This window comes from Patiria miniata, unplaced genomic scaffold, assembly GCF_015706575.1.
Source record: "Patiria miniata isolate m_02_andy unplaced genomic scaffold, ASM1570657v1 HiC_scaffold_5, whole genome shotgun sequence".
NCBI lineage: Eukaryota > Metazoa > Echinodermata > Asteroidea > Valvatida > Asterinidae > Patiria > Patiria miniata.
Window position 1 is genome coordinate 38,210,631 of NW_024037072.1, and position 25,764 is coordinate 38,236,394.

The 25,764-nt window shown below is 39.1% G+C and overlaps 2 protein-coding genes across 3 annotated transcripts in view; one reads left to right on the plus strand and one right to left on the minus strand.

Annotated features, from left to right (window-relative positions):
* Window positions 1-4,369: 4,369 nt before the first annotated feature.
* Window positions 4,370-9,405, minus strand: LOC119741796. Its single transcript, XM_038217691.1, has 2 exons — window positions 9,303-9,405; window positions 4,370-5,845 (listed from the first exon to the last, which is right to left on the minus strand). Exon 2 carries the CDS (start codon window positions 5,783-5,785, stop codon window positions 4,751-4,753), a length of 1,035 nt encoding a protein of 344 aa, XP_038073619.1. The 5' UTR covers window positions 5,786-5,845; window positions 9,303-9,405; the 3' UTR covers window positions 4,370-4,750.
* Window positions 9,406-17,851: 8,446 nt separating this feature from the next.
* The window catches only part of LOC119740758 (glutaminyl-peptide cyclotransferase-like), a 45,111-nt gene continuing 37,198 nt past the window's right edge, over window positions 17,852-25,764 (plus strand). The window contains exons 1-2 of one of the 2 annotated variants that reach the window (XM_038216167.1): window positions 17,852-18,023; window positions 21,354-21,523. In XM_038216167.1, the coding sequence (XP_038072095.1) occupies window positions 21,410-21,523 (114 nt within the window). In that variant the 5' untranslated portion in view covers window positions 17,852-18,023; window positions 21,354-21,409. The remainder of the gene's footprint in view (window positions 18,024-21,353; window positions 21,524-25,764) is intronic. The other variant, XM_038216168.1, reaches the window with a different exon arrangement.

The following is a 25,764-nucleotide window of genomic DNA, read 5'->3' on the forward strand; positions in this document are numbered from 1 at the left end:
GTTTTCACAGAGGGAATGGAGGGGGGAGCAGAACTGACTATGTACAGGATGGGATGGCGTAAAGTGGAATTTGCGACAAATTCATGGTTGAGGATTCGTGCCTGGTTGGGGACAGAGAATTTGGGTTGTGGATTGGAAATTGTACGAGATTTTACATGGGGAGGGGTATAGCTGCATGGAGCCTGTGCCCCCCCCCCCCCCCCCCCCCCCGGATGTGTGGGTGGAGTATACGAGGCGATTTGGGTCCGATTTGGTGTGTGTGTGGGTGTTGATGGAGTTTTGATGGAAAAGTTGGTTTGGGGTATACGGGATCTGCCTCAGAAAAGGGTGTTGGTGTAAAAGAAAGAGTACGGTGTACATGGTGCGATTAAAGACGGTGTGGATGAGGAAGAGGCGGGTTGCAATCGGGCGGATGTTGTTGGGCTGATGGGATGGGCGAAGATCAATGGTTATTGGTGCCCCACCCAAACCTCGACTTTGTAAAATTGGGAATTTGCTAGGAAAAAAATTATTTAGCAAACTTTAAAATGTGCCCAAAAAATCCGGTGGAAACCAGTCACGGACAATAATACATTGCATACCGATTCGGCTGGTAACCGGCTGTTGCTACGAACAAAGGTTTACCTCCCTTAAATTTTCTTTTTGGTAAACAGCTCTACGAAATTTGTCCCCGGTCTATTTCAAGAGTAAACATATAATATTGACGCATGCGTGTAGGCCCTACATCTCGCTATGAGTAAAGTGGTTGTAAACACAGAATACAGTGAACTTAAAACAAATCAGAGGAAAGCATAGTCAGAGACGGCTCAAGTTTACAACTGACACACAAACACGAAATGGTATTAGAACATCATGGTTTTTTTCTCCCGCCACATATTACATATTTTCTTAATTACTGAACTCGATATATAGGTAAAACATAAAGCCATTTAACTTGTAAACCAATAGTATACGTTCGGGTATATCTGCTAAATTATGCTCAGAGCAAACAGTTGTAGGACTTCACATAAGTATAGCTTATGCTTTTGTTGTGTTCATTAACAAGATAAGAGGTAATTTACAACATTTGCCAAACATCAAGAAACAAAATTAACAGTATTACGAAATACCTTACTTGACTGTAATGTCTAAGGCATCGTGTGAAATCATGGCACCTGGTGTGCTCTGATTTGCAATAAAGGTGGGATTTTGTATCAATTTCCAATACAAATATGTTCAGCTGCATTATCGTTGGGGGGAAAAATGACTGTTTCAAAGACTGCACCCGAATTTACCTACTGTAGTTAGTCCACATTTTGTTGCAATCGGTTACACATCCGTGATGAACGGGTGCAAACCAGCTATAGTCTGGTTCCCTAACCTGACAATTTCCTGACGTCTATAAATTGCTTGTTTTTTTCCAGCATCTATGAACACAAAACTTCAAACAGGTCAGTACATTACAATATTTGCTAAAAAATTACTTACCCCCAAATCCATTTCTGAAAATTACAGCAAAAGCAAATGTTGTATATTTCCTTTAAAGACGTGTGTTTTTTTTCTGGCAGTAACAGACGTAATGGCGTCACGTTTTATTTACACATAATTATGCTTCTTATGGGTTGAAAAAAGGGACATCTGTAATCAAGCACTGACGTCATCATATGTCTCAGGTCTATCCCGGTGTATGTGTGGGTGTTTTTTTTTCAAGTGAAGACCAAAACCACACACAATTTAGGAAAACAAAGGTATAGGACCATTTGCTTTTTACCCTTTTTTTTCGTCTGAAGCAAAACTTGCTCAAAAATCTGAAGAAGGGAGCATAATAAACAACTTATTGAAGTTTCATCTCAGCTCAGTCGATACATTTACTTTATACATTTTGAGAAAACAGAGAAGATGTACGCACAATTTGTGGGTCTCGTAACTGATTTGCATTGCTATGGCACGTACAAAACTGTGGCCGTAGGTCATCAATGACCACCTTCAATGACTGTTTTCTTCTCAATGATACCATTTCAGGCGGATTAATGTCACAGGGTATTTGGTACCAGACCTATATTCACTTTGAGCAAGGACTTTCTCTTTAAATCGATATAGGTATTCGTTTCCGGGTAATTTCAAATGTTCCTATACTTGCCTTTAATTAATAACTAATGCGTGTAACAATAGCTGTCATTTTTCTAATACATTCACAGTACATATTACAAAATAATATTCGCTATAACTATAAACTTTTATAAAGCATATATTCAATGGTTAAAATACGCTGTTCCGATATATGAAATAATAGGCCCTTCACCGCTTGATACAAATGATATGAAACTAAAATTACATTATCCTTCTAAGATATGACATGACATCATTATATTCTGCGTTCGGCGACAATTAGATCACGGTATGAATAATGTACAACATAACAATACCAAACAAAATATCAATAGGTTTGCAAAAAGTAGCGCGAAGTGTTATAAAAAGGTTTACATGCGCAATTTCATGCTGTATCTCTCCCAGAAGTACTTCGTTTAAAAGAACACCTAAAAAGTAAAATTTTGATGTGATATGCACTCGAAACGAAATAATTCGAGATTCACATGCTAATGCTTTCAGGTACAATTGTTAAGATTACATTAGATCAACTGGGTTTTTTTGTATAGTGAAATTTAGAAATGCATAATGTCTATATATTATAGTGCCTTTGCATGGCAACCATTTTGATGGTGAATTTGTTTTGTCACACTGGAAACATTTATACATTTATTTTTACTGATTAATAATAATATATAATAACAAAATATTAAAAATAACAAAAGTATACCTCTCGAAAATGATCTGTGTGTGAAAAAGGTCCATCATGGTTATTGATTACACAAATTTTATAACTGGTATAAACTTATATCTGTCTGTCCACTGATGCATCTGAAGTAGGGGCCTAATCTCATATTTGAATTTAATCAAGCATCATGATAATCCAAGGCAAAGTATCGATACCTAAATGAGATAATATATAATAATCATGCACTTTTAACAGTAAACAAATTTCGTCACCGTTTTCACGAAGAGCCACAATTATGTCGATTTTGAAGAAAAAGTGTTTTCGAGATAATCGCAAAAGAAGTTTCTCATATTTTAAAACTGCAAAAAAATACCACTTTGCAACAACTTTGTGAAGCAAGGAAACCATCACACTATTCTGTGTGAGCTGAAGTTTTACATGAACCCAGTAATAAGACTTAATTCAGCAGTTAATTAGTGAAATTTAATTAGTAAAGATATGTGGCTCTTCGTGAAAACGCAAATTCAGGTTTTCGACATATTGGCCCTTTCTGTTCAATGTGTATTTCCATAGGCGCGCGTGAGTACGCGCGCGCAGCTGAAAATGTAACAAAGATGGGGCTCTTCGTGAAAACGCAAATCTCATTTGACCTACTTTTACGTATTTCCGTGCAATGGGTTTTGTACGCGTTCAAAGGGCCAAAATGTATGTGGCTCTTCGTGAAAACGCAAAATTCATTTATCGAGATTTTGGCCCCTTGCAACATTAATGTAACTTGGAAATTAATGATGTTTCGCTTACAAAAACATGTCAAAATGGTTAAGTACATTGTTTTAAAGCAAAATATTGAAAAAAATCAAAATCGAAAAAAATGGTAATTTTTGACATATGTGGCTCTTCGTGAAAACGGTGACGATTTGCACATTCTAATTTAGAAATCTCACAAACCAAAAACATTCAATTTAGAATGCACATTCAGCAAGCTCTCCCGGTTGTGTTTTAGTCTCATTCCTTTACTTTTCAGTGTAAATGTCTTTTAAAACTTGATAAACATGATAAATTTGAGTAAAAAGTTCCCGATTAACATTAAAGGGAATATACAACATTTGCAAACATCGAAAAACAAAACTACCAAGTTTTTGCGAAATACCTTAATAGGATGTTGGTAAATGACAGTCTAAAGCATCCTGTAAAATTATGGCACCTGGTATACTGTCATTTTCAAGAAAAGTGGTTTTTTTGTATCAATTTCCAACGCTGATCGGCCGATCAGCGTTGGAAACAACTGGCTTTTTTTCAAATACCGGCCCCAATTGACCATTGCACTTGTTTGCAATCGATTACAAACCTATGAACGGGTACGAGCCAGCTAGACTGGTTCCCTGACCTTACAATTCCCCAATGTATGTAAACTGCTCTGTTTCTTCTTATATGGAGTCAGGGAACCAGACTACAGGAAAATGATCGTTTTTCTTGGTTTTTATAGCATTTTCAAACCCAAAACCTTCAAAAAGTCAGTGCATCTATATTTGCTTTATATTTCCAACCCCCCAATTCCATCCATTTATGAAAATTACAGCAAAAGCAAATGATGTATATTCCCTTTAAGACCAATGACATTGCTATAAATCTAGGCCTACTTCTAGATAATATTCACTAATAAGTTTTATATATGAAATTAGCTTCAACTCTGAGTACAGTTAATGTTCGTCTTCATTATGATTGGATGGATATAGATTCTAATACCAATACTAAAATGGCGAAAGAAAAATAATCTGAACGGACAAGATCGAACTGAATGGCCCGCTTGTATGCGCTTGATGTAATGCTGAAAAATATGATACCGTATTCATTTAGCTTTTTTGAGATAAGGTAGCCACAAAAGGAGAAGGCTATGTGGTTCAAGTTGGATTCAAACCAAATAGCGTACACTTACTGTGGCCACAATGACAGCAGTACATTTGTAAAATTTGACACAGGGCCGGCCGGCCATACCTAGCGCGTGACGGTGAGACTGACGTGGTACAGTGCATCCTGGGAGGGCGGCAAAACTTCTGCGAGGCAGAACTCCAGGGAATCCGTGAGAGTGTCGAGATAGCCGGCCCATTTATCTATTTCTTCATTGACTGCGCGGTAGATGTCCAACCCTTCCTGGCCAGTCGCGGTGAAAACAGCTGTTTCCTTCAGGTATGTGACGGTGTCCCTGATCTGCTCGTCAAGCATGGTCTGGTCCATGGCCCACTCCTTCACCATTTCATTGCCGTTACTGATGGCGGGATTTATAACTGCACTCTTAGCTCCCGCGCGGAATTGATAGGTGATCAAAGCTTTGTACAGGCTCTTTTTGGTAAGCGTTCCAGCCTTGTGCTCGAGTTTAACGGTCTTATAAAGTTTTGCCATGTCACCAGACTTGAGTATGGCTGCCCTCCCCACCGCTTTGCTCGTCCAGGGCCCGAACACAAAGTCCAACGCGCTGACGCAGAGGTTTTCCGCAAGGAACCCAAACCAGGAATTCTCCTGGAAGATGTTTCTGCCCTCGACCACAACTGCGTAATCCAGTTGGACGTAGTCTGCGGCCCCGTTGTCCAGGGTTTCCCTCATGCTATCCATCTGGCTGCTAGGAATCTCGATCTTTTGCGAAAGATCATTTGCTCCTTCAAACCCACCGTCGTCCTCATCCAGCCAGAATGTGACGCCAAAGGTGTAGAAGGAATTTACGGACAACGACTCCCCGAACCTGAGAGTCTGACCCTCGTAAATTTCTTGTGGTTCGGTTCTGGCGCCACAGAGAACTGCCGAGTGGATATTGACGGAGATTTCATCGGCAGGCTTCCCAAACAGAGACTCCCAGCCCAAGAAGACATTATCTGTGGGATGGGTGGTCAAGGTGACGTTATTCACTCGGACGTTCAGGGAATAACCATGGCCAAGTTGGCACTGATCAACCCACAGTCCAAACACAACACCAAAGATCAAAACGCCGACAATGAAAGCAATCACGCCGCCAACTGAACACTTTTCCGACGACATTTTGAGCGATAAGACAGCCTTCAAAGACGAAATGGACCAATGTAGTCGTTTGTCAACAAACTGTAAGTAAAGAACAAAAAGGGAAACAAACAATCAGATAGAATTGCAATCACTTCCAACTGTACAAATTGTCCAAAAACAGACGGCCTGACGTTTCGATATACTAGCAGTGTCTTACAAAGGCCTTTGAGAAAGACACTGCCAGTGTTGAAATGACAGGCCCTGTATATTGCTGGTCAATACATCGGTCAATAACCAATTTGCAGTAGGTTTATTTATTTCTCAAGTATAAATTGTGGTTATAATTTCCAATTGCGGATTTGTTCCGAATGTCTGTGTATTAAATCACTGGGAACAGCAAATTAAATTGTACCAACATTGGTCGATGATTTTCAATAAACCACGAGGAGAGGTCTGGCGACTCACGACCATCGCAGGAGAGGACTGGCGAGGTGAGGTAAAGACTGGCTCAAGATTTTGTGTCGAAGAGTTTAATATATGTATAGTAGTGTTTCTGTTTTGTGTTTGTCCGTCCAAGGCATCTCGCCACAAGCCAAGGCTTCCAGAAGTTGCCTCCAATCCATACCTTTTTATATTTTCACCTTTTTTGACAAACTGTATTTATTGATTTATATACTTAATCGTGTATTATATGCTTGTTTTTATCATTTTGGTCTGGAAATAAATGTGAGTTTTGAATTGAATTGAACTGAATACAGGGCCTATGGGGAAAAATAAACTTACGCATTTGGAATTGAACATACAAAATTCAATTCAACCAGGCTAGTATTTTCAAGATGCATGGGCGTCAATCGGTGGGGGACGGGGAGAGGGACAAGTCTCCCCCCCCCCCCCCCCACTTTTTAAAGTGTGGGGATATCATATCGTTTGTCCCCCAACTTTTTCTTTGTCCCTGATTTAATTTTGTAGCATACATAATGATTTTATAGCTTAGAATATCTGATTTAATGACTCCAAACTCGAAAATGATGTTTAAAAGATGATTTTTTTGGCCAAATACGTGCAAGTGGTCAGAAATTGCCTCAGATCGCACCACAGAGCGTCTATAATCCAAACGTTTTTGTCCCCCCACTTTTGAGAATCGATTGACGCCCTTGTCAAGGTGTGATGCATGCCTAAGATTTATTGTTCCATAACGACATACATGTAGTTCAGATATATTAATGAATTAATTTGTCATGATTCGAAACAATACAGTGTAGGTTTATTTTAAAGAAGGTCAAAAACTTTAGTCTATATAAGGCGTTCTCATCAAACACCCCAACCCCCCCCCCCAAAAAAAAATCCACACACACAAACAAGTAAATCAATGAAAAATACATATAAAAAAAATAAAGCAAAAACATGCTGAACATGGAGTTGGGTATGAATGATTGCTTTAGTCGAGATTTGGGATTTTTGGATATTCTCTAGAATTGTATAATGTCCTCTAGATAATCTGCCATAATTCAAGACACAAATCGGTGTCGTTTGCTAATTACGTGGCGAAACTGCGGCAACTCAGATTTTGGTTTCGACCAAAAAGTGACAAATCCACAAATTCATCACCTCGTGTGTATATAGCCTCTGAGATTTGCATACTGACAAATTTGCGTTCTACATGGTTAGTCAAAAAGAAAGTGACCGAATTAGAAAGAAAATATTTTTTAAAAATGTGGCTCGCTCTATTTCACAGAAATAACATAGAGATAAAGTACATGTTACTGACTATATTGTAAAAATTTCACGAAATAATTTGCATGCTCTATTCTCAATTTTGATTTAAAAAAATGAACGAAATTTTGCTGTCCACCACTGATCAATTACCGATCTACGAACTGATTAATACCATTAAATACAATGAAACATGGACGTTTTGCCATCTCCATGAATTAATGAAAACTTGTAAAGGAAAACAGACAAAAATCGCCATCAATATTTCAGGGAAAAAAACAGTTGGCTTGCTCCTCGTCTTCAAAACACACAAAAATAACGGTAAAAATAATGTTTCAGTCTTAAATGAAATGATTAAAATCTCGTTTGTATTTGAATACCTGTGTGCAATCTGTAATTCTCACTTAGTTCAATAGCTTCGAATGGCATTCCATGAACAGCTATAAAAATGGGTTCGTTTAGTAAAACATGCATAACTTCTGATTGCATGGATCAATTTCAGTAATTTTTTTTCAAATGAGTTGAAGAACATGCTTTTTTAAGACATATTTCATTGGTGTCTCAAATTTAATTGCTTTTTAAGAAAAAAAATGAATCTAGATCACTTTCTTTTTGACTCACCCTGTATATGCAGCACAATGTATAATCGCGCGAATACCATTTTTGACGAGGTGACAAGTCTGAGTATGCTATATGCCCGTGACAAAGTATTTTCCGTTTTGATGACGGACGGAGGAAAACAAACTATTTTAATTAATTGACGTCTCCTTAATTATAAATGCTTTGACAAAAAAGTAGGCACATTAGGGTTATTGAACATCTGGGCTATCGCATCATTTATACGTTTTCTAATTTTTTTTGAAGCAATGTACTAGGCCTATGCGAAATCGCTATTTGAAAAATCGACCAACTCCAAACGCGATTTTCTCAAAACTTGGTGTTGCACAAACCTAAAATGTGTGAGCAGTCAAAACGGTGATGGTATATTCAAAACTTTCATTCAGGTGTAAATTACACACAAGATTCAAAATCAAATCAATTTGCATAAAAGATTGATAAAAAACCTACAAATTCATTGTGAGCTTCTAGATCCTGAACTCAAGGCCAACCATTTCAGTACCGTGGTATAACAACAATAAATTCATCTGTACATTTCGTCAAAACCTCTGGAATGTTTTGCTAGTATAAAACACCAACATAATTAGATTGTAGTGCCTGTGCTAGTTTCGGGTTTCATCAGGGGAAAAAAGAACCTTTTGTAATTTGTTTTTTTTCCCCTAAGGAATGCAACTTTATTCACTTTTAAATGAAGCATCGACCGAAAAACAAAATCGGCTCACAATATTATTATTTACAACATTCTAATCATAATATGCGGCTCGACAAAATTTAGTTCCCGCGATGTATATAGTTCCTGTCCCCTATTAGAATCGATTATGCAGACATGTGCAAAATAAACCCAAAATAAAATTCCTCGATTACAGGGTGTAGATGCCCCCCCCCCAAAAAAAAGTGATCAGGAAAAAAGATCGGAATTCGTTATAGGAAAAAGAATATCCATTTTTACATGAGCATGAACAAAACATCTTCATTGTGATCAAACGTCTTCAAGGAAATGTTCAGATCAGTCAGGCAGAAATTTGCTCTGTCGGTGCCAAGTCGAAGAAATAAATCATTGTTAATCAATCAGTGTTTCATAAAGTCGATCAAACATTCCCCCCCCCCCCAACTCCATCGTGTTGACACACAGTGCAGGGTCAAACTCCATCCCAATGTAAATGGAAGTGCTATACTGGAAACACATTTCTGAATAAGTCAATGAGTCTGAAAAATAAAAACTTACCAATTAGCTCACTTGTGGTCTTTCTTGACATCAAGATCCTGAGGTTGCGAATGGTCACTGGAGGGACTTGCCGGCCGTTTTTATAGACGGTTGCCTTCGAACACCTATTGTGAAGTTCTAGTGCATTGGTCAAAGGTGCGTGTACCAAAGTCCGCGATATAGAAAGTGAAGTGAAAGCAGATCGGAAATCCCCCTGGAATGCGGATACAAATGAAATGCTTTAAATAATTCAGTTGAAGCTTGACCGGATATCAAACTTGTATACACTCCCGCTTGGCACTTTTCCAAAAAAATATATAAAAAATAAAAATAACAATAATAATAATAAGTATTACCCTGGATTGGACATTTAGGGAGACATCCCCATAGACTTGTGCACACAAGTTTTCAAACTTAAATGTGCCCTAACCCAATATTCCCTTTTCCCACGAATTTCGGTATGTTTACTAATGAAACCATGCACGAGCAACTAATATAATCTAATTGCGACAATAAAATGTTGCCTCTAAAGGGGGGGGGGGGCTGTGACATTAGGCAAACATGAAAATGTCTCCCTAATTTCGAGAATTTGTTTTCCTATCATTTTGACACGCCCCCGGTTTCTCCTATAGTCTGAGTATCACTAGCCTTTAGTCAAGTCCCACGCGCTTACCCGGACACGTGACGCACCCCGGATGCTGACACGTAAAAAGACTAGCACGAGCGGCGAAGCCGCGAGGGCCTTAGCCTTGGTCAATGCTCTCGTCGTTATTCGTCCCGTACGCGGTCAATCGTCGGCATATATCCTCACGCGCTATGCACATGCATGTAAAAATACAGCACGAACAGCGACCTCACGCGGCCACTATTTTTATGCAAATCAGTTGGAGACGATGTCGAGCCTTGGTTCAATCGTCCATGTGAGGTTTTGGGGGTGGTGCTCATTATGTTAATAGCCTTAGCTGACCTTAAATGTCGTTTTCTTATTGGTCGATCGTTGCGTGGAAACTTGCATAGTGAAACGTGGCACCGTACATAATCCATACACGTACAATGCACAAAATCTGTGGTTCCTGTCACGTCCGCAAAAGCCGGAATAGCTGCAAATAATTTGATGACGTCCGGATTTACCAAGGTGTGATTGGACACTCCACATATTAGCCCCGCCTACATTATCTGTATTCGCATACGAGGTCGTGCGCTGGAAATCTAGCGCAAAGTAAAGAAAAACATAAGCTTTGGCCGACGATTGAACCAAGGCTCGACATCGTCTCCAACTGATTTGCATAAAAACAGTGGCCGCGTGAGGTCGCTGTTCGCGCTGTATTTTTACATGCATGTGCATAGCGCGTGAGGATATATGCCGACGATTGACCACGTACGGGACGAATAACGACGAGAGCATTGACCAAGGCTACGAGGGCCTTTACCATGCATCTCGTGGAGAACGCTTATGTTTTTCTTTACATTTGTCTACCGATTTGGTAGACATGCATAATGCATTACCCGTTGTGAATTGACCAAATTCACTGGTAACCGCAAACCACCGTTAGATGATTGGTTTATATTGCTTGATTTATATTACGTGAATAAATGAATTAGTGATTAGTTCCACGAGATAGTAAAGGCCCTCGCGGCTTCGCCGCTCGTCCTAGTCTTTTTACGTGCCAGCATCCGGGGTGCGTTACGTGTCCGGATGGTCCGGGTATAGGCGCGTGGGACTTGACTAAAGGCTAGAGTATCACCCGTTCTCCACGGAGCCCTGTCTATCTCCGGTCGAACGTCTGACATCTCCTGACATGCAAATTTATGCAAGCCGCGCGCCAGCCAATCGGAGTCGACTTTACTAAATCGTGACGTCATTTCATTCCCAAATCAGGACTAACGCTGTGATGGTCAATTCGAATGCAGTGTTTTGTAATACAACAACAGCCGGGAGCGTATTCACGTAAGTAACATGATACCGAGCGCCCCGCGCCGTGACAGTTTTTTTTTTAATCCATATTGATATGACGCGCAACGGGTGAATGACCGAAGACCCGATAGGCCTATAGAAAGCGCCCGCTGATTAGTCAAAATCTAGGAAGTCAAGAGGCGGGGTCTTGCTTAATTAATCAGCAAATCTGTTCGTGCATAATAGACCACTTTCGCCGTGGTCTGCTACATAGACTAGGTATCTCCAACACTAAGTTAAAAAAAATTGGTTACGTGCATGGATGGTCCAATTCCTACTTTTTAATTGATGATTAGAATATCAAACTGATCATGATGTAACAATCGAGTTCACAGCTGTATCATTTTCTCGTAGGTGATCCAAGTGTACAGAATAAAATAATGCTCGTTTTTATTTTCAAAGTATATGTTTGTCAGGTGGTGTTCAGGCCTCCTCCCCCCACATCCCAGGGATGTGGTCGAGTACAGTCCATTACAACTCCATCACAAATCCAGTCACAAGTCCAGTCACAAGTCCAGTCACAAGTAACAGTGGAAGAACAATAGCAAAGGAATGTCCTTGTCAAAACTCATGTGAATAGCTTGCGATATTCTGGAGGACTTGTGATGGACTTGCAGGGACTTGTGATGGGATAGACTATACATATCCCTGCCCCTCCCCACCTCAGGCCATGCTATACCCCAAGCCCTGCTTCCGAATGCCAATCGTCCGGTAAATTGTAATCATCCCCAAGAACTCCGTTCTTGATTTTTTTTTTCTCTTCAAGGGTATCACAGAATCCCAACCCTCCAAAGCGTTTGCAGCATTCAGTGATATTAGTGGCGGGGGTGGCTTTTGGATATCACGCTTACCGTACACTCTAAAAACTGCATTTAAACACAATCTTGCTATCACTTTGTAAACCATGTTTAGAAGCTAAACATTACATGTCCAATTCCTAAATATCATTGTTCAATCATTGCTAAACATTATACATCATTACGCTAAACATGTTCAGTATTTGTAGTTTAAAAAATGATTGCAAGATAGTGTGTAGAAAAGTGTTTTTAAAATTGCATGCTTAACACAGTTTTTGCGTATATGTTTTATTCTGTAACTTTTCTCAACAATTAGACAATTATGGCTAATATCTAAGTGATCACTTAAGTTGGTTCCTAATCTAGACAGGTTTTTTTTGTCAAAATATAAAGTCCGAGACTTTGAAAGTCCGAGACTTAGAGAGGCACTATTACTAGCAGCAGTTCTTGACTTTGTACTGAGGGCGGAAGATGGCGGTGATTGGCCAACTTCGGATTTAAAGTTGACAAATTTTAAGCCGTGTCCCCCTCGTAAACTTGGCAGCTGTTGTTGTGCATCATCCTATTTGGAGCTACACTGTTAAAATTTCTATTTTTTTTTCAAGTTCCTGATGGCATTTCTTTACCCTGATAAACTTTGTGGGAAATACTTCAAGACCTTTTTTTCCTTGATTCAATGCGTGATGATCAGTTGCTCCGAATCGTAGGAATGTTGGCTTTGAATTTTCTGCGCATGAAAGTGAAAGTGAAAGTCAGATTTGACACGCGGGAACGCGGATTACCTTAGAAACCAAGTTATTATTAAAATAATTCACTGTACTTTAGCTTGAATAGAAAAATAAAAAGCTTTTGTGACAATCAAATTCAGCAGAGCGAAGACCGTTCCTGCACTTTTGCACGTACGCTGTAATATTGTAACCGCGCATGCGCGAATCTTATAAAAACCAATGCAAACTTTGCCGTTTAGCATTTTCTAGATATTTTGTTCTCTACTGCAATTTGTAGGTTTAATGTCAAGATAAAATATAAATATCAATTTGAAAAAAAAAATCTTCAAGAATGAATGTTTTTTCACCAATTTAAGCAAATCTATCTGAAAACGTTTCTCGGCATAGATTTCAGATGATTTTTTGTGTTTAAGTTCAACACTCGATTTTGACACGTACATTTTGATTGTTGAGCTAATCGAACACTTCTTGTTGGATGATTCAAGGGACAGAAGATTTTGAAGTCCCGTATTGTTTAACCAAAATAACTAAATCTTTGTTATTCTATACACGACCGCGTTTAATTATTGCCTGAAGGATGTATGTTTTTTCCCTTAAAACAACAAAAGAGGTTCGCAGATGTGTACACCATGTAAATATGAACCTTTCTTATACAAATGCGTTGGTTCCGATTTCTGAGAGAACAGGTGTAGCTGCCTAGGTTTAGAGTGAAATTTATTCAAACGGAAAAATCGAGTTTTAACTCGAGTATCCACTGGATTTAATATTTTCCAGAGCATTTCACTCTAAATTTACAGTGATTTTCACTCTAAATCGTCCGCTCCTTAGTTTCGCTCTTTGGATAGAGAGTTGTACTTTCTTGGCGACCTTGACAAAAAACTTTGAATTTAGAAAAAAAATGATGAAGGGGCAGATCCAGGAATTTTCGTGGGGGGGGGGGGGGTCAGGCACGTCAGATTTTCTCATGTCCGTTTGTTGCGGACAGGCAGACATATAGGTATTTCTATATTGCTGTCTAAATTCCGAAGAGTGAAATTAGGGACTCGACGTTTTAGAGTGAAAATCACTTTCATTTTAGATTGAGAAAGTCTGAAAAAAGAACCACTTCAGTCGAAGCTCGAGTGAAAACTCGCTCTTAACGATTGAAGGAATTTCACTCGAAAACGTCTAGTCCCTAGTTTCCGACTGTGAGAGTGAATTTGCACTCGAATGGAGTGAATTTTCACTCTTTGAAATTTAGAGAGCCGATATAATTTTGTGTGTGTCAGAGCGGGGGGGGGGGTCCCGGAGTTCGCGCCTGTGATGATATGAGGAAATTGGCAAAACACTTTGAAACCAAGTGGGTGTGTATGTGTTGAGATATCCTACTGCACAAAATGAAATTTAGGAGGCGTACAATCTGTGTTGACGTTTTGGAAATAACGCTGGAAATTCGCTGGAACCTTGCAAATTCGAAAAGCAAGCGGGAAAGGGGTGGACACCATTTATTACGGTAATAGGTGGCGCTGCTCCTAAAAGAATCTTATTTTGCTTTATAAAGGAAAGTAAACCCTCAAGTTACTTTTGTCAAAGATTTCTGGCTAGTTAAATTTCAACAGTGATGTACGTTTAACTGAAGCGTTTATAGCGAAACACGTTGATACAGCCATTCTGCAAACGATATTCTATTGGTGACGTCAAGATTCTAGTAAGCCTTAGCACCAAGGGCCTTTTATGTGGGTGGTATATAACTGTACTTATCAGTGTCAAATTTCTTTGAAACTGACAAACTGACAAACTATGAGAATAAAAAAGTCAACCAAAATAATACGACAGACTATCTTGTCCTATAACTCCTGCTGTCAAGACGTGAGTCGTCTCTATTGCTCTTCAGTCTCCATCTGTCCCTGGTTGTTGGTTTTCCCTGATACAGTTTTGTCGAAACCCAGGAAGATTTAATTTTAGAATTGCGCTTTGCACTTCGTCGACACGGTTTTCCAGCGTTGTATGCCGAGAAAGGCCAACTCATTGCTGTATTAGGCCAAAAAAAATAATAAGTCGGTCTCTGGTCAGCGCGCGCGTCGATTTTAATCATGCGTGTCAATCTTTTTTCCCCAAAATGTTCCGCTGTAGCTCCAACAGCGCCCTCTGTTGCCTCACCTCCTCATTTTTTTTTTATCAAAGAGCACCAAAGAATGGGAAATTGCACCAAGGCAAATGATCGAGAGCACCAAGGAAAATTATGGAGGACACCATTGTACATGAGGACACCAAACAATCAAAATAGTACCCCACCTTGTCTGTACAATCCAAGCTTGAAGAAAAATAAAAAGCCGCGTCCCCGCGTCAATTCTCCGCGGTCTGACCAGAGACCGAATATTTTTTTGGGGCCTACAGAGCGTGTGAGAAAGCTTGCTCGGTTGGGACTTGAACCCACGACCTGCTGCTTAATGGTACAGGGGTCTTATCTAAAAATCAGTTTAATAAAGTCTCAATAATTAACGTTTACATCTCATCTGAATTTCATCGAAAGTCATTGACTGTGGTACCTATTATCGGATTCGAACCAGTCAAGCGATCCAAGCAAGCTTGGTGGACGCGTGGTTAAGATGTCTGATTTATACGCACGGCACGAGGTCATGGGTTCGAACCCCACCCGACCAAATAACCTCAAGAATATTTCTCACAGCATATTGAACCTCTTGGACAGCAATGTGGTTGGGGCAAAACCCAAAACCCAAATACCGGTGCCATATGAAATAAGGCTTTCTGTAAAATCTGGTCTCTTTAACCTTACATGGATTCTAACCCCCACGTGACCTGTCACTGTCCTAATTATATTCACGTACGCATGCGTAATACACAAGAAACAAATGAGTCCGTATTTCATAATTTGTATAGTCGGAATTTCACACTACACCGGCACATCAGTGTGACGCGAATTGCACGGGTCCAGAGAGCCTTCATAACTATTAGAAGTTTTCCGAGAACTCAAAAATACCTGCCAGGCTGCAATAAAGAAACGAAACTTTGAACCAGGGGATTTCAATCGGTTGCGCTTCAGTTGATGATCCTGGTTTTTGTTTTGGCGATAAAAAGTTTGAAGTGCAGCGCCCCCGCCTCGCCCTCCCACACAAAGTGAACTTTTTTTGGCCGAATGAGGAGCGGGTCCAGTTATATTTTACTTTATGGGGTGAATTTTATACTGACGATAAAATCCCATCAGCGTTTTATTCTCACTTTAAAGGTACACATTTTTGCTAGGATTGCCAATAGTTAGCTTTTGAAACCATAATAGGTCGGGGACTCTGGGTCATAGGAAAGCCACGCAGTCACGGTGCTTGGAAGTTACGGAGGAAATCTTTCAATTATAATTTGTTTACATCTGACACGACAGCTATGTTTCTAGCAGTTATTCAATAAGGTGAAATCGAGTACCATTTTAGTCCAAGAATTATGGAGATCCGACCCATCTGGAGGTAGCGTAATGGCGAATCCAACATGCTTGAAAGGGGGAGGTTGAGTGTTAAATGCCAAAGTTTTTCAAGGTTTGGGGAGGGATGAAGCGTTGCAGTCAACACATAAAAAGACCCAAGGCTTGAAGCATAAGGTTTGTATTAAAAGAATAAGTGATGACGTTGTTCAGGAAGCTTCAAGAAATTTAAGATTTGTCCAGTCATATAAAAACATTAACAATTAACATTATTGGTCAGCCTTTTGGTGGGGGAACCAGCCCCCTCCCCCTGTTTAATTAAATTCAACAACCGGTTTAGAAATACAAAATACTACCAACATGTTTTGTTAAAAGCTCAAAACAATGAGATCAAACGCATTGGAAGTAATGTTAACCCTAAAAGGGCCGGGGGCGGAATCCGCCCCCCTCAACATTTTCCGTGATAGCCTCTAAAAAATTTTTTTTTCGTGACCCGAGCTGTTATAACTTTTTAGCCTCGAGCTTTGCGCATCTTTTGATACCAAAAACATAAAAATCGGACCACGGGTTGCCGCGTAGCGAAAAATTTTCCGGCGCTACGCGCCGTGAAAACTGAATTTTCGCATATACGTCATGTACACAGAGCAGAATTGCCATTCGTACTTATGAATAATTAATTAGCCATAATTCCAAAACCCTTTGACCTATAGTCATGAAATTTCTTGGGTATGCCAAGGAAGAGTTGCTCTATGCATGTATCGAGTTTCAAACTTTTTCGTCACTCGATGGCCGAGATCTTAGGGGGGGGGGGCCGAATCCGCCCCCCCCCCCCGGCTGAGAGATGGTCAAAATAACCCGGCCCCTTTAGGGTTAAGGAAAAGAAACTAATTTTATTCGACAAAAGCGCTAAAACAGCCGAATTTGGGACCAAAAAACTGGGAATCCGAAATAATTCCTTAGCAGGATAAGTTCCACAAAAACAGCAAATTTTGCAAGTATGCGAGTACTATTAAATTTACCTTGAGTGTTCTTTCAAAGTACTAAAAAGGCGCTACCAAGAGGGACGTATCCCTCTAAACGAAATTCAAATGGCAATTTATTTGCATCTAATTAATAATAAATAATTAAATCATATTGTGAAACTGTTGTCAGGCGCGTGCGTAATGACTGATTTCCTTCAAGCCTTTTCAAGGTGTTTGATAATTATTTCATGGCATTTGCCTTTTTGTTAACATTAAGCCTACTAAAGATAATTATACTTTGGGGGGGGGGGGGGGTTGAAGCAACAAACCCGTACCGTTCACACCAGCTCAAAACAACGCGTCTGCAGATTTTGTATCGGAAACGTCTGCTGCAGGTCCCGATTCGTTGCTTATTCGCAACACCGCCCTCCTGTGAACCAAAAAGTTAATAAATTTTTTTGTGGTTAGACTTGTTATCAGTCAAAATATGTATTGTCCATAAACAAGTCGGTCAGAGAACAATTACCAACCAAAATGTTCCAAAATGTACGACAACAACTACATTTTTTTTCATTTAAGTAAGTATGCTGAAAAAATATTTTGCTTTACCTGCTTAAAGTGAGGTTTGCATTCGTGAAAGAAAGCGTGGAATATTTATTGACTTGTGTAAGTCTATTATTTTTCACGTTTAGATGCTGATACAAAATATTATGATCTGAAGACATGCACACCACTGCGCTAGCGCTGCATGCACTGCATTGCACTACTTATTGAAAACAGCTGACGTAGGCTAGAGATGTGTTGAAGAAGTTAAGTTCCACGTCAGTTTCTTACTGGATGCCGTTCTGTGTAGACGCATAGAATTAGAAGAGTAAGGCTAGCCAACAAGGTAAAACTTTTAAAGTTTAGTTTACTTTAGCTGAGCAGCTAAATTCAAAGAGATAATTTCTTCCTCTTTTGAGTCTTTGTTTTGCTGTCTTGTGACTTGTGTTACTGTTATGGATTGACGATTCGCGTAAGCCAGGATTTCAGTCTGAGGTTTTTGCGCCTACGTTTTTGTACGTACATGTACACTGTGAGTGTGACTGTACAATGAAATTCTACATCCATCGGGACAAGGCCTAACCATGCTAACGATGTCGAGCGCAAAGTGAGTCCCCCGCGCAAGTTTAAACTTGCGCGCGCAAGTTTAAACCTGCGCGCACGCAAGTTTCAACTTGCGCGCACGCAAGTTTCAACTTGCGCGCGCATTCATTTCCTGCTACAAATTGCGCACGCAAGTTTAAACTTGCGCACTGCATAGATTTTCCCGGCCACGCATACAGAGCTAGAGCCGCTAAACTATTTTCCCCTGGTAAACTCATGCAGATAAAAAAAGCAGATTTTTTTTCTCCGATTTAATAGCATCACTGAGCTTCGGGAGACAATGCCTTAATGCCTTTTTTTGGAAACATTTTTTTAAATTCATTAATTAAATCATTTGCAAATTTATTTACTTTTTAAAATAATTACCATTTTTATATGCATAGCGTTTTTAAGTTGTAAAATTTTTTTAATATGAATTATTGAGCCTGCAATAAAAAATATTTGTTAAAGTAATAAATTCAATTAAATAATTAAATTAGTAATGCATTCATTAATTTTTTTTTCAAATTATGCGTTTTTGAAGTGTATACAGCGCTCGAAATGTTATGCAAGTATTCTAAAAACAATATGAATTATTGTACCGTCCAATTTATTAATTGTTAAATTAATTAGTATTTTTTTTAAGAATAAGTACTTTTTTAATTGTAGAATACATAAGCATTTAAAAAATAATGTAAATGATTACTATAATGTCAAAACTTGAACAATTGAAGGGGATCATAATCATTCTTTTTACGTTAACAGCGGGTTACACCAGCCCTAGGAAATTATGATTTATTTACATTCAATAATATAAATAAAATGCCAATTAGGTTTACAAAGCAAAAAACTTGAAGCTCAGGTCTCCATTATTGAACAACTTCAGTACACTTTCCAAGCAATCGCCGCTAGTGTGCTTAAGTTTATTGCTTGCCCGGTCCCCTCCCCGGCCCCGCCCCCACATACCCTTAAACAACTTCTCTGATATTGATAAGCACTGCTACATTTGTAAATCTCAATGTTTCTTTTCATTGACGCTAATTGAATTCTCCTTTTTTATTTATTTCTTTATTCATTCATATATTCCATTATTTCTCCATGTATTCGTGTTTTGAAAAAAAATTCTTCATAAATGAAAATCCCGCCCGCAAAAGAAGGTTGCAATCGCCTTTGCGCAAGTTTAAATTTGCGCACGCAAATTAAAATGGCGCGGTGTAATTTGCGTGCTTCAGGAGTCCCTCGCGCAAGTTTAAACTTGCGTGGGGGACTCAAATTGCGCTCGACACCGATATTATTAAAGGGGCGATCGTGTAGTGTAGGGCCCCTATTTTGTTTCGATGATCAAATTAAAATCAAGAGGTTTTCTTATTACTCAAAAATTACATTTTCAACCTAAAAGAAAACTTAGGCTAAAGCAGACTTCTCTCAAAATAAAGACACCTTTTTGTAATTTTTGAACTGTTTCTTGGGGTAGAACTAGAAATTACGATTTTCCTACGCAGTTTACGATTGGTGTCGTGCAATTCAGTGCACCTTGCGCACTCGAGCATGTGTCGAGTGACATCCCGCGGTGATCGCCATCTTTATTTTCGTGTTGCATTTTGTCGTCATCGTTTTGTCCTTGTCATCGTCAAATTCAAAACCCTGCCCTTTATCTATTCTATGACATACCTGTATGTTCTTAACCCTAACCCACCTCACTCCTTCAAAATCCTCCTGGCGGTTTTGGAGGATTCTAGAGGATTGAGGATGAATGGTGATTGAATCAAATGAGGATTCTGGAGGATTGAGGATGAATGGTGATTGAAGCACATGAGGATTTTGGAGGATTGAGGATGAATGGTGATTGAAGCACAAGAGGATTTTGGAGGATTGAGGATGAATGCATTTTGAGGCAGGACTGTCTGATGATTTTGAAGGATTTGGCGTTGGTTATCCTTCATTTAAACACGAGTGCAAAGTTTTGGGATGAGTAGGATTTTGGAGGATTGAGGATGAATGCATTTTGAGGCAGGACTGTCTGACAATTTTGAAAAATTTAGGCGGAGTTGCAAAATTTTGGAAAATTTTGGAGGATTTTGGAGGATTGAGGATGGTTGTAAGCAACAAGGGCCTAGGGGGTTAGGGTTAATGGTTGCCAACTACATGTAGTTTCGTAGGTCAAATAATTTAAAAGTGGATTTTTATGGGTTCTTCAGTTTTCTGTACACTTTTGATGACGTGCCAAAGGAGCGGCTACCCTTTCCACCACATTTTGAACTTGCATACTACAATTTGTTAAAAACAAAGAAAAAGACTTAATTGCAATCCATTTATAATTGATAGTGGATATTTTGCCGGAGGTAATGACGGCAAACTAACGATTACTAAAGGTTTGCCGGCGGCAATCCATTTCAACAGAGGGCGCTGTACTCTTTAAAATAGGGCTGAATTATAAGATGTTTTAAATTCCCACCAAAAGTTGTGTAGCACGTTTGGTGTAATGGTTAAGCAAAGGCTCTAGCAAGCGGGATGACTCGCGTTCGATTCCGACCGCACCACATTTTAAGTTTTTTTTTCTCATCCCCAAATAAATAAGAATATTCTTCTTTTATTATTTTAACATGTCTCAAACATTTTTTGCAGAGTATTACATTTTCTTTTTCAGATTTGTGGCTCTGGAGGATTTTTTTAAAAAGGGAATTAAAGCCCGAAATTATAAAATGTTCTGAATCCCATCTTGTGAATACAAGGTAACAACGACAATTTTGGCATGGAGCCAGACTAAAACTTGTCACCGGAAAATGTTCAAGTACAAAAAAACAGTAACTGCGCATGTTCAGTGCATATCCGGCAAACTAATGTTTACTAAAGGTTTGCCGTCTCCGGCAAAATATACACTGCCTTTATTTATAATTTAAAAAAAAGAAGAAAAAAACGGACAACGAAAAAAGGAAGCAGGTGTTGACAAACAAACAGGTTTATTTTCTTTTACTTGGTCTAAGACTCGTGACTCCTCAAAACTCTGTACACTACCCAACAAGTACATAATTATCTAAATTCTATAATATTCTTATAGTTATACATATTTCACCAATATTTTGTTTATTTCCAGGGTAGAATTTTGGAGACTTGCCGTGCTGCTTTTGGCAGCGTCGTTGGGGCCTGAGAATGGCAGGCGGAAGACCAGTTCTGCTGCTCTGTCTGGTCTTGGCTTTGCTCTGCTGTCAAGTGTCTGGACGGAGAAGGGGAAATGGAAGAAGGAACAAGCTGGAGAAAATGAAGGCAAGTACAAATGTTCTTTTTATTTGAAACTTTCCTGTATTCATGTCATCTTTCATGAATTGTTCTAGTGACGTGTAAATTGGTGTTTTTATTCCTATCGTAATAAAAAGTTTGAAAATCTGTGATTCGGGATTGATCTTCAAGCAACCTCGGTTCGGTACTTTGAAAATGACTTCCTTTAATTAAAGGCCGAAACAGATACTCAGTGTTTGACGTCAAGTTCGTGTCAATATCATTTCTTGAGGGTATTTACCAAAAAAACTGGAGTTGCGTTTCACAACAGGACTCTGTGGGTGACCAGCCTTTGCTGTTGGCATGGTGACTGCTCTATGTTCCGACACCCCTATGTTCCGACAACCTAGATTGTGTTACTCCCGGTTAGGGTTAGGGTTAGGGTTAGGAATAGGAATATGTGCATTCGGAACATAGGGGTGTCGGAACATAGAGGTGTAACTGTTGGCATTGGTTGGGTGGGCACAAGAAGGTTTTAATTTGCACTCCGCGCTGAATTGTTGACGACACCATATTATCGTAGCTATGGACAGAATGGGGCATGTGAGGACTCATTAAAGAGGATGTGGAATGCTCGAAGATATTTCCGTCATTTTTGGGGTATATGTAGCCTAAGGTGTGATGAAATAAAAACGACTATTGTTTCTGTCATGAAATGAGTACAATGGTTACTTTTGAGAGCTATTTTTCAGGTCCTTTTTCGACCTGAACAAGCAATTTGTGTAAAAGTCGTCGTTGCGGGCAGCAAACAAAACACACTAAATCGTGACGTAATAAACAGGACTCGTTTATGCTACTCTGCATCGGGAGTCCTGTTTATTACGTCACGATTTACTGTGTTTTGTTTGCTGCCCGCAACGACGACTTTTACACAAAGTGCACGTTCGGGTCGAAACAGGCATGACAGGACTTGAAAAACAGCTCTCAAAAGTACCTTTTGTACTCATCTTATGACAGAAACAATAGTCGTTTTTATTTCATCACACCTTAGGCTACATGTATACCCGAAAAATGACGGAAATGTCTTCGAGCATTCCACAACCTCTTTAATTGTGAACACACTTTGTGTGTTTTGCATTCATGAACCAAGTCAAGAATTGTATCACCTGTACGTTGTACAAGCACAATGGTTCAGAAGTTATGATGTCTGACTCATATCCGGCAATGTGGGTTTGAGCCCCACCCGGGATCATGGTACGATGCATACTTTTATAAATGTACCTGGGTACTTGTGTTCTTGGGCAAGACAGTTTACTACAATTGCTGTGCTTCACCCAGAATAGGCCTATTTATATAGAGTTTGTGTGAGGATAGCGAACAGATTGCGTTATCTCAAATTGATGCATACAGTGTATATAAAACTAATTTCCCAATGAACAACATTGTTGTGTGAGGCGCATTAATTATAGTTTTATATGAAGAACCGCTTTATATGAGTGATTGCCATTTAAATGTGTGCTTTGTGTGCTTGTACCATGGTCTACTGTTTGCTAAAACTCGGTAGAAAGAAAGAACACAAAACATGAACATTGATACTCGAGCACTTTTTTTGGGGGGGGGTGCATTTTTGCCTCATTCAGTCAAGTCCTCAATTATGTGTACATGCGTAATTTTATATTTGGTTGCGATAATTTTTCACAATTAGCTGTCCTCATTGCAGAGCACTCTCATCTGAGTAAGAGCTTTCAAATATAGTCATCAGGAAGCCTTGAAGTGTGCCGTGCGCACATCCGGTATGTGCTTAGCGTACATTTCTGTAAATAGCACTCGTCTCTAGTCATTCTTCATCTAGACTACGGTACTACACAGATTGCCATTTCCTGAAAGGATTAGCGGCATCCATTGAACCTTAAAGAAAGAACACAGTGTGGACCTGTGTTGAAAGTCTGGTTTCGTTTTGAATTTGGCAACTGGCATTGCCTTTAATGTCGTTTCATTTATGGCTGTTTCAAGTTTACATATTGACATGTCAACAAAGTAAAAGTACTGACAAAAAGGCCTTTAACTAGTCTTCAGTTTTGAAGTCATAAAATGAAAGATGCAAATTGGTTTTGCCTTTCAAAACACTTTTATTCCACTATTTTTATACAATTGCATCAAAATGTGTACTAGACATCATGGGTATCAAACATTACAGATGTACACATACCGGTACCTGTACATAATTTCAAGAAATTTTGAAATTGAAAAAAATAACCCCCATTTTTTTTTTGGGGGGGGGGGGGTATGTTTCTCCACTAGAGCCTGTTCCCAGTTCCGTCTTTGCCAGAACGCCTCACAATAGTTTATAACGAGGTGGCTTCACCAACATGTCTGCTTAGGGGAGGCTTTAATAACCTCAAAGGCATGAAGTGTACAAGATTACAAACTGTATTGAGTCATTTCTGCCATGTCCATGTACATTGTATGTTGATTTAAATATTATAGTACAACCTGTATGCTAGTTTTTAAATTTTAACTTGTTTTTAAAGTTAAAGTTAAAGTTAAATTTTAAAGTTGTCGTAAAATTTCAGACATGTCACAGAGTACCGGTAGTTACACTGTAACAAAAATGCCCTTTCACATGAGCTGTAGGCCTATAGAGAAAAAATGGCCTAAAATTGTGACGGTTGTTTGCGTATTATTAATTGTTTGTACACCAGCAATATACACGTGCTATGGAACTTTTGGTTCAAGCACTTTTGAAGATACCGTAATTAAATAATTAAATTAACAAGTAATTTAGGGATTTTTCTAAACTCAAAAGTTGTCCTCGTATGGCATTATTTTTAATTAGTGATTTTGTTTAGTTGCTGGTATACATGTAAATTATGCACCTTAACCCACTAAGTCTGCAAACATACATTGTGTGCAAAGTTGTCCTTTCAGTGGAAATCAAGCAAGTGACTGTTAATTATAACAGTTAAGAGTTCCCAGCCCACATATAGCAGGATTGACTGGCTGTGACTGTTTAAGTAGCTTGATCCAGCTACAGTGTATGCTTTGACGGTAGGTGATTGATAAGCCAGCTGTGCCTATCACTTGCCTGCTTTTGTCAGGTTTTGTCGGTTGACTGAATTTGACTGGTCACAGTACCTGCTGGAGTTATGATCTGACTGTTGGCGATTAACCTATGTCAAAGGCATGGTAGGGGAAGAGGATTGATTTTTTTGACTGTCTGTGACTGTTCAAAACAGCAGGAGGGTTAATTTAATGAGTTAACCACATTATATGATGTGTTCATTTCAAGATGAATCCAGGCACTATCTGTATTTATTACAAATGTACAATGTATACTGTCAATTGTCATTGAATCTACTGAAATAAAAGTTCAGTGGCCCTCCCCCCCCCCCCACCTCTCAGCAGATGTCCGTGCCTCCCCGGGGACCCCCAGTGAAATTTTGAATTTAAATAAAATTAAACTACATTGTACAGTACACTGGCGAAATTATACCTTTTGATACATTTGCCTTAGTGCCCTGCCCTTGAAAATGTATGCACCCCAGGTGCCCCCAAGTTTGACCCTACATGGTGTTTACAATTTAGACCACAATAAGACACCAAACTTGTTTCAATAACATTTATTTTAAATAAATCACAGGCCACGTTGAAATATTCCACTAACTGATGAAACTGATCCCTTTGACTACAATCATCCGTGTAATTTGTTCGAACTAATGTGGAAAACAGTCGGAAAATATCTTGTGCCTGTGTGTAACTTTGAATAGGCCTATGCACCAATACAGCATGGAATGCACTTAACCAGTGCCCAAGGTGCATGTACCGGATAGACCCTACAGTGAACGTTTACTTAGATGTCTACTTCAATTTGTCATATTGTCAGCACTTTGCAACCTCTCCTAAAAATTTCATTGATTTTTATGAGCCAAGGAATAGAAGATTGTAATCCATTATCAAGCCCCATATGCTGTGGTTTGTCCATGGTCTTGAAATATCATATTTATATCGATCTGTTTTTCTCATTGTGTACTTAAACATGTGTACATGTACGGAAGTCTCACTTTCATATTTTATTACATGAATAAGTGGCAGATGGTTGGCACCACATTGTAACTGATCTTTCTTGGAATTTGGTGTTTTCCAACCCACACATGTAGGTACAATGTACATTCACTTGTTCTACATGTACATGTACATACATACACATGTATCTTGTGTACATGTACAATGTAAGACAAGATAAGTTTGCGGTAGCACCATGTGAATAAATCTCTTTTGGTTCTGAACAT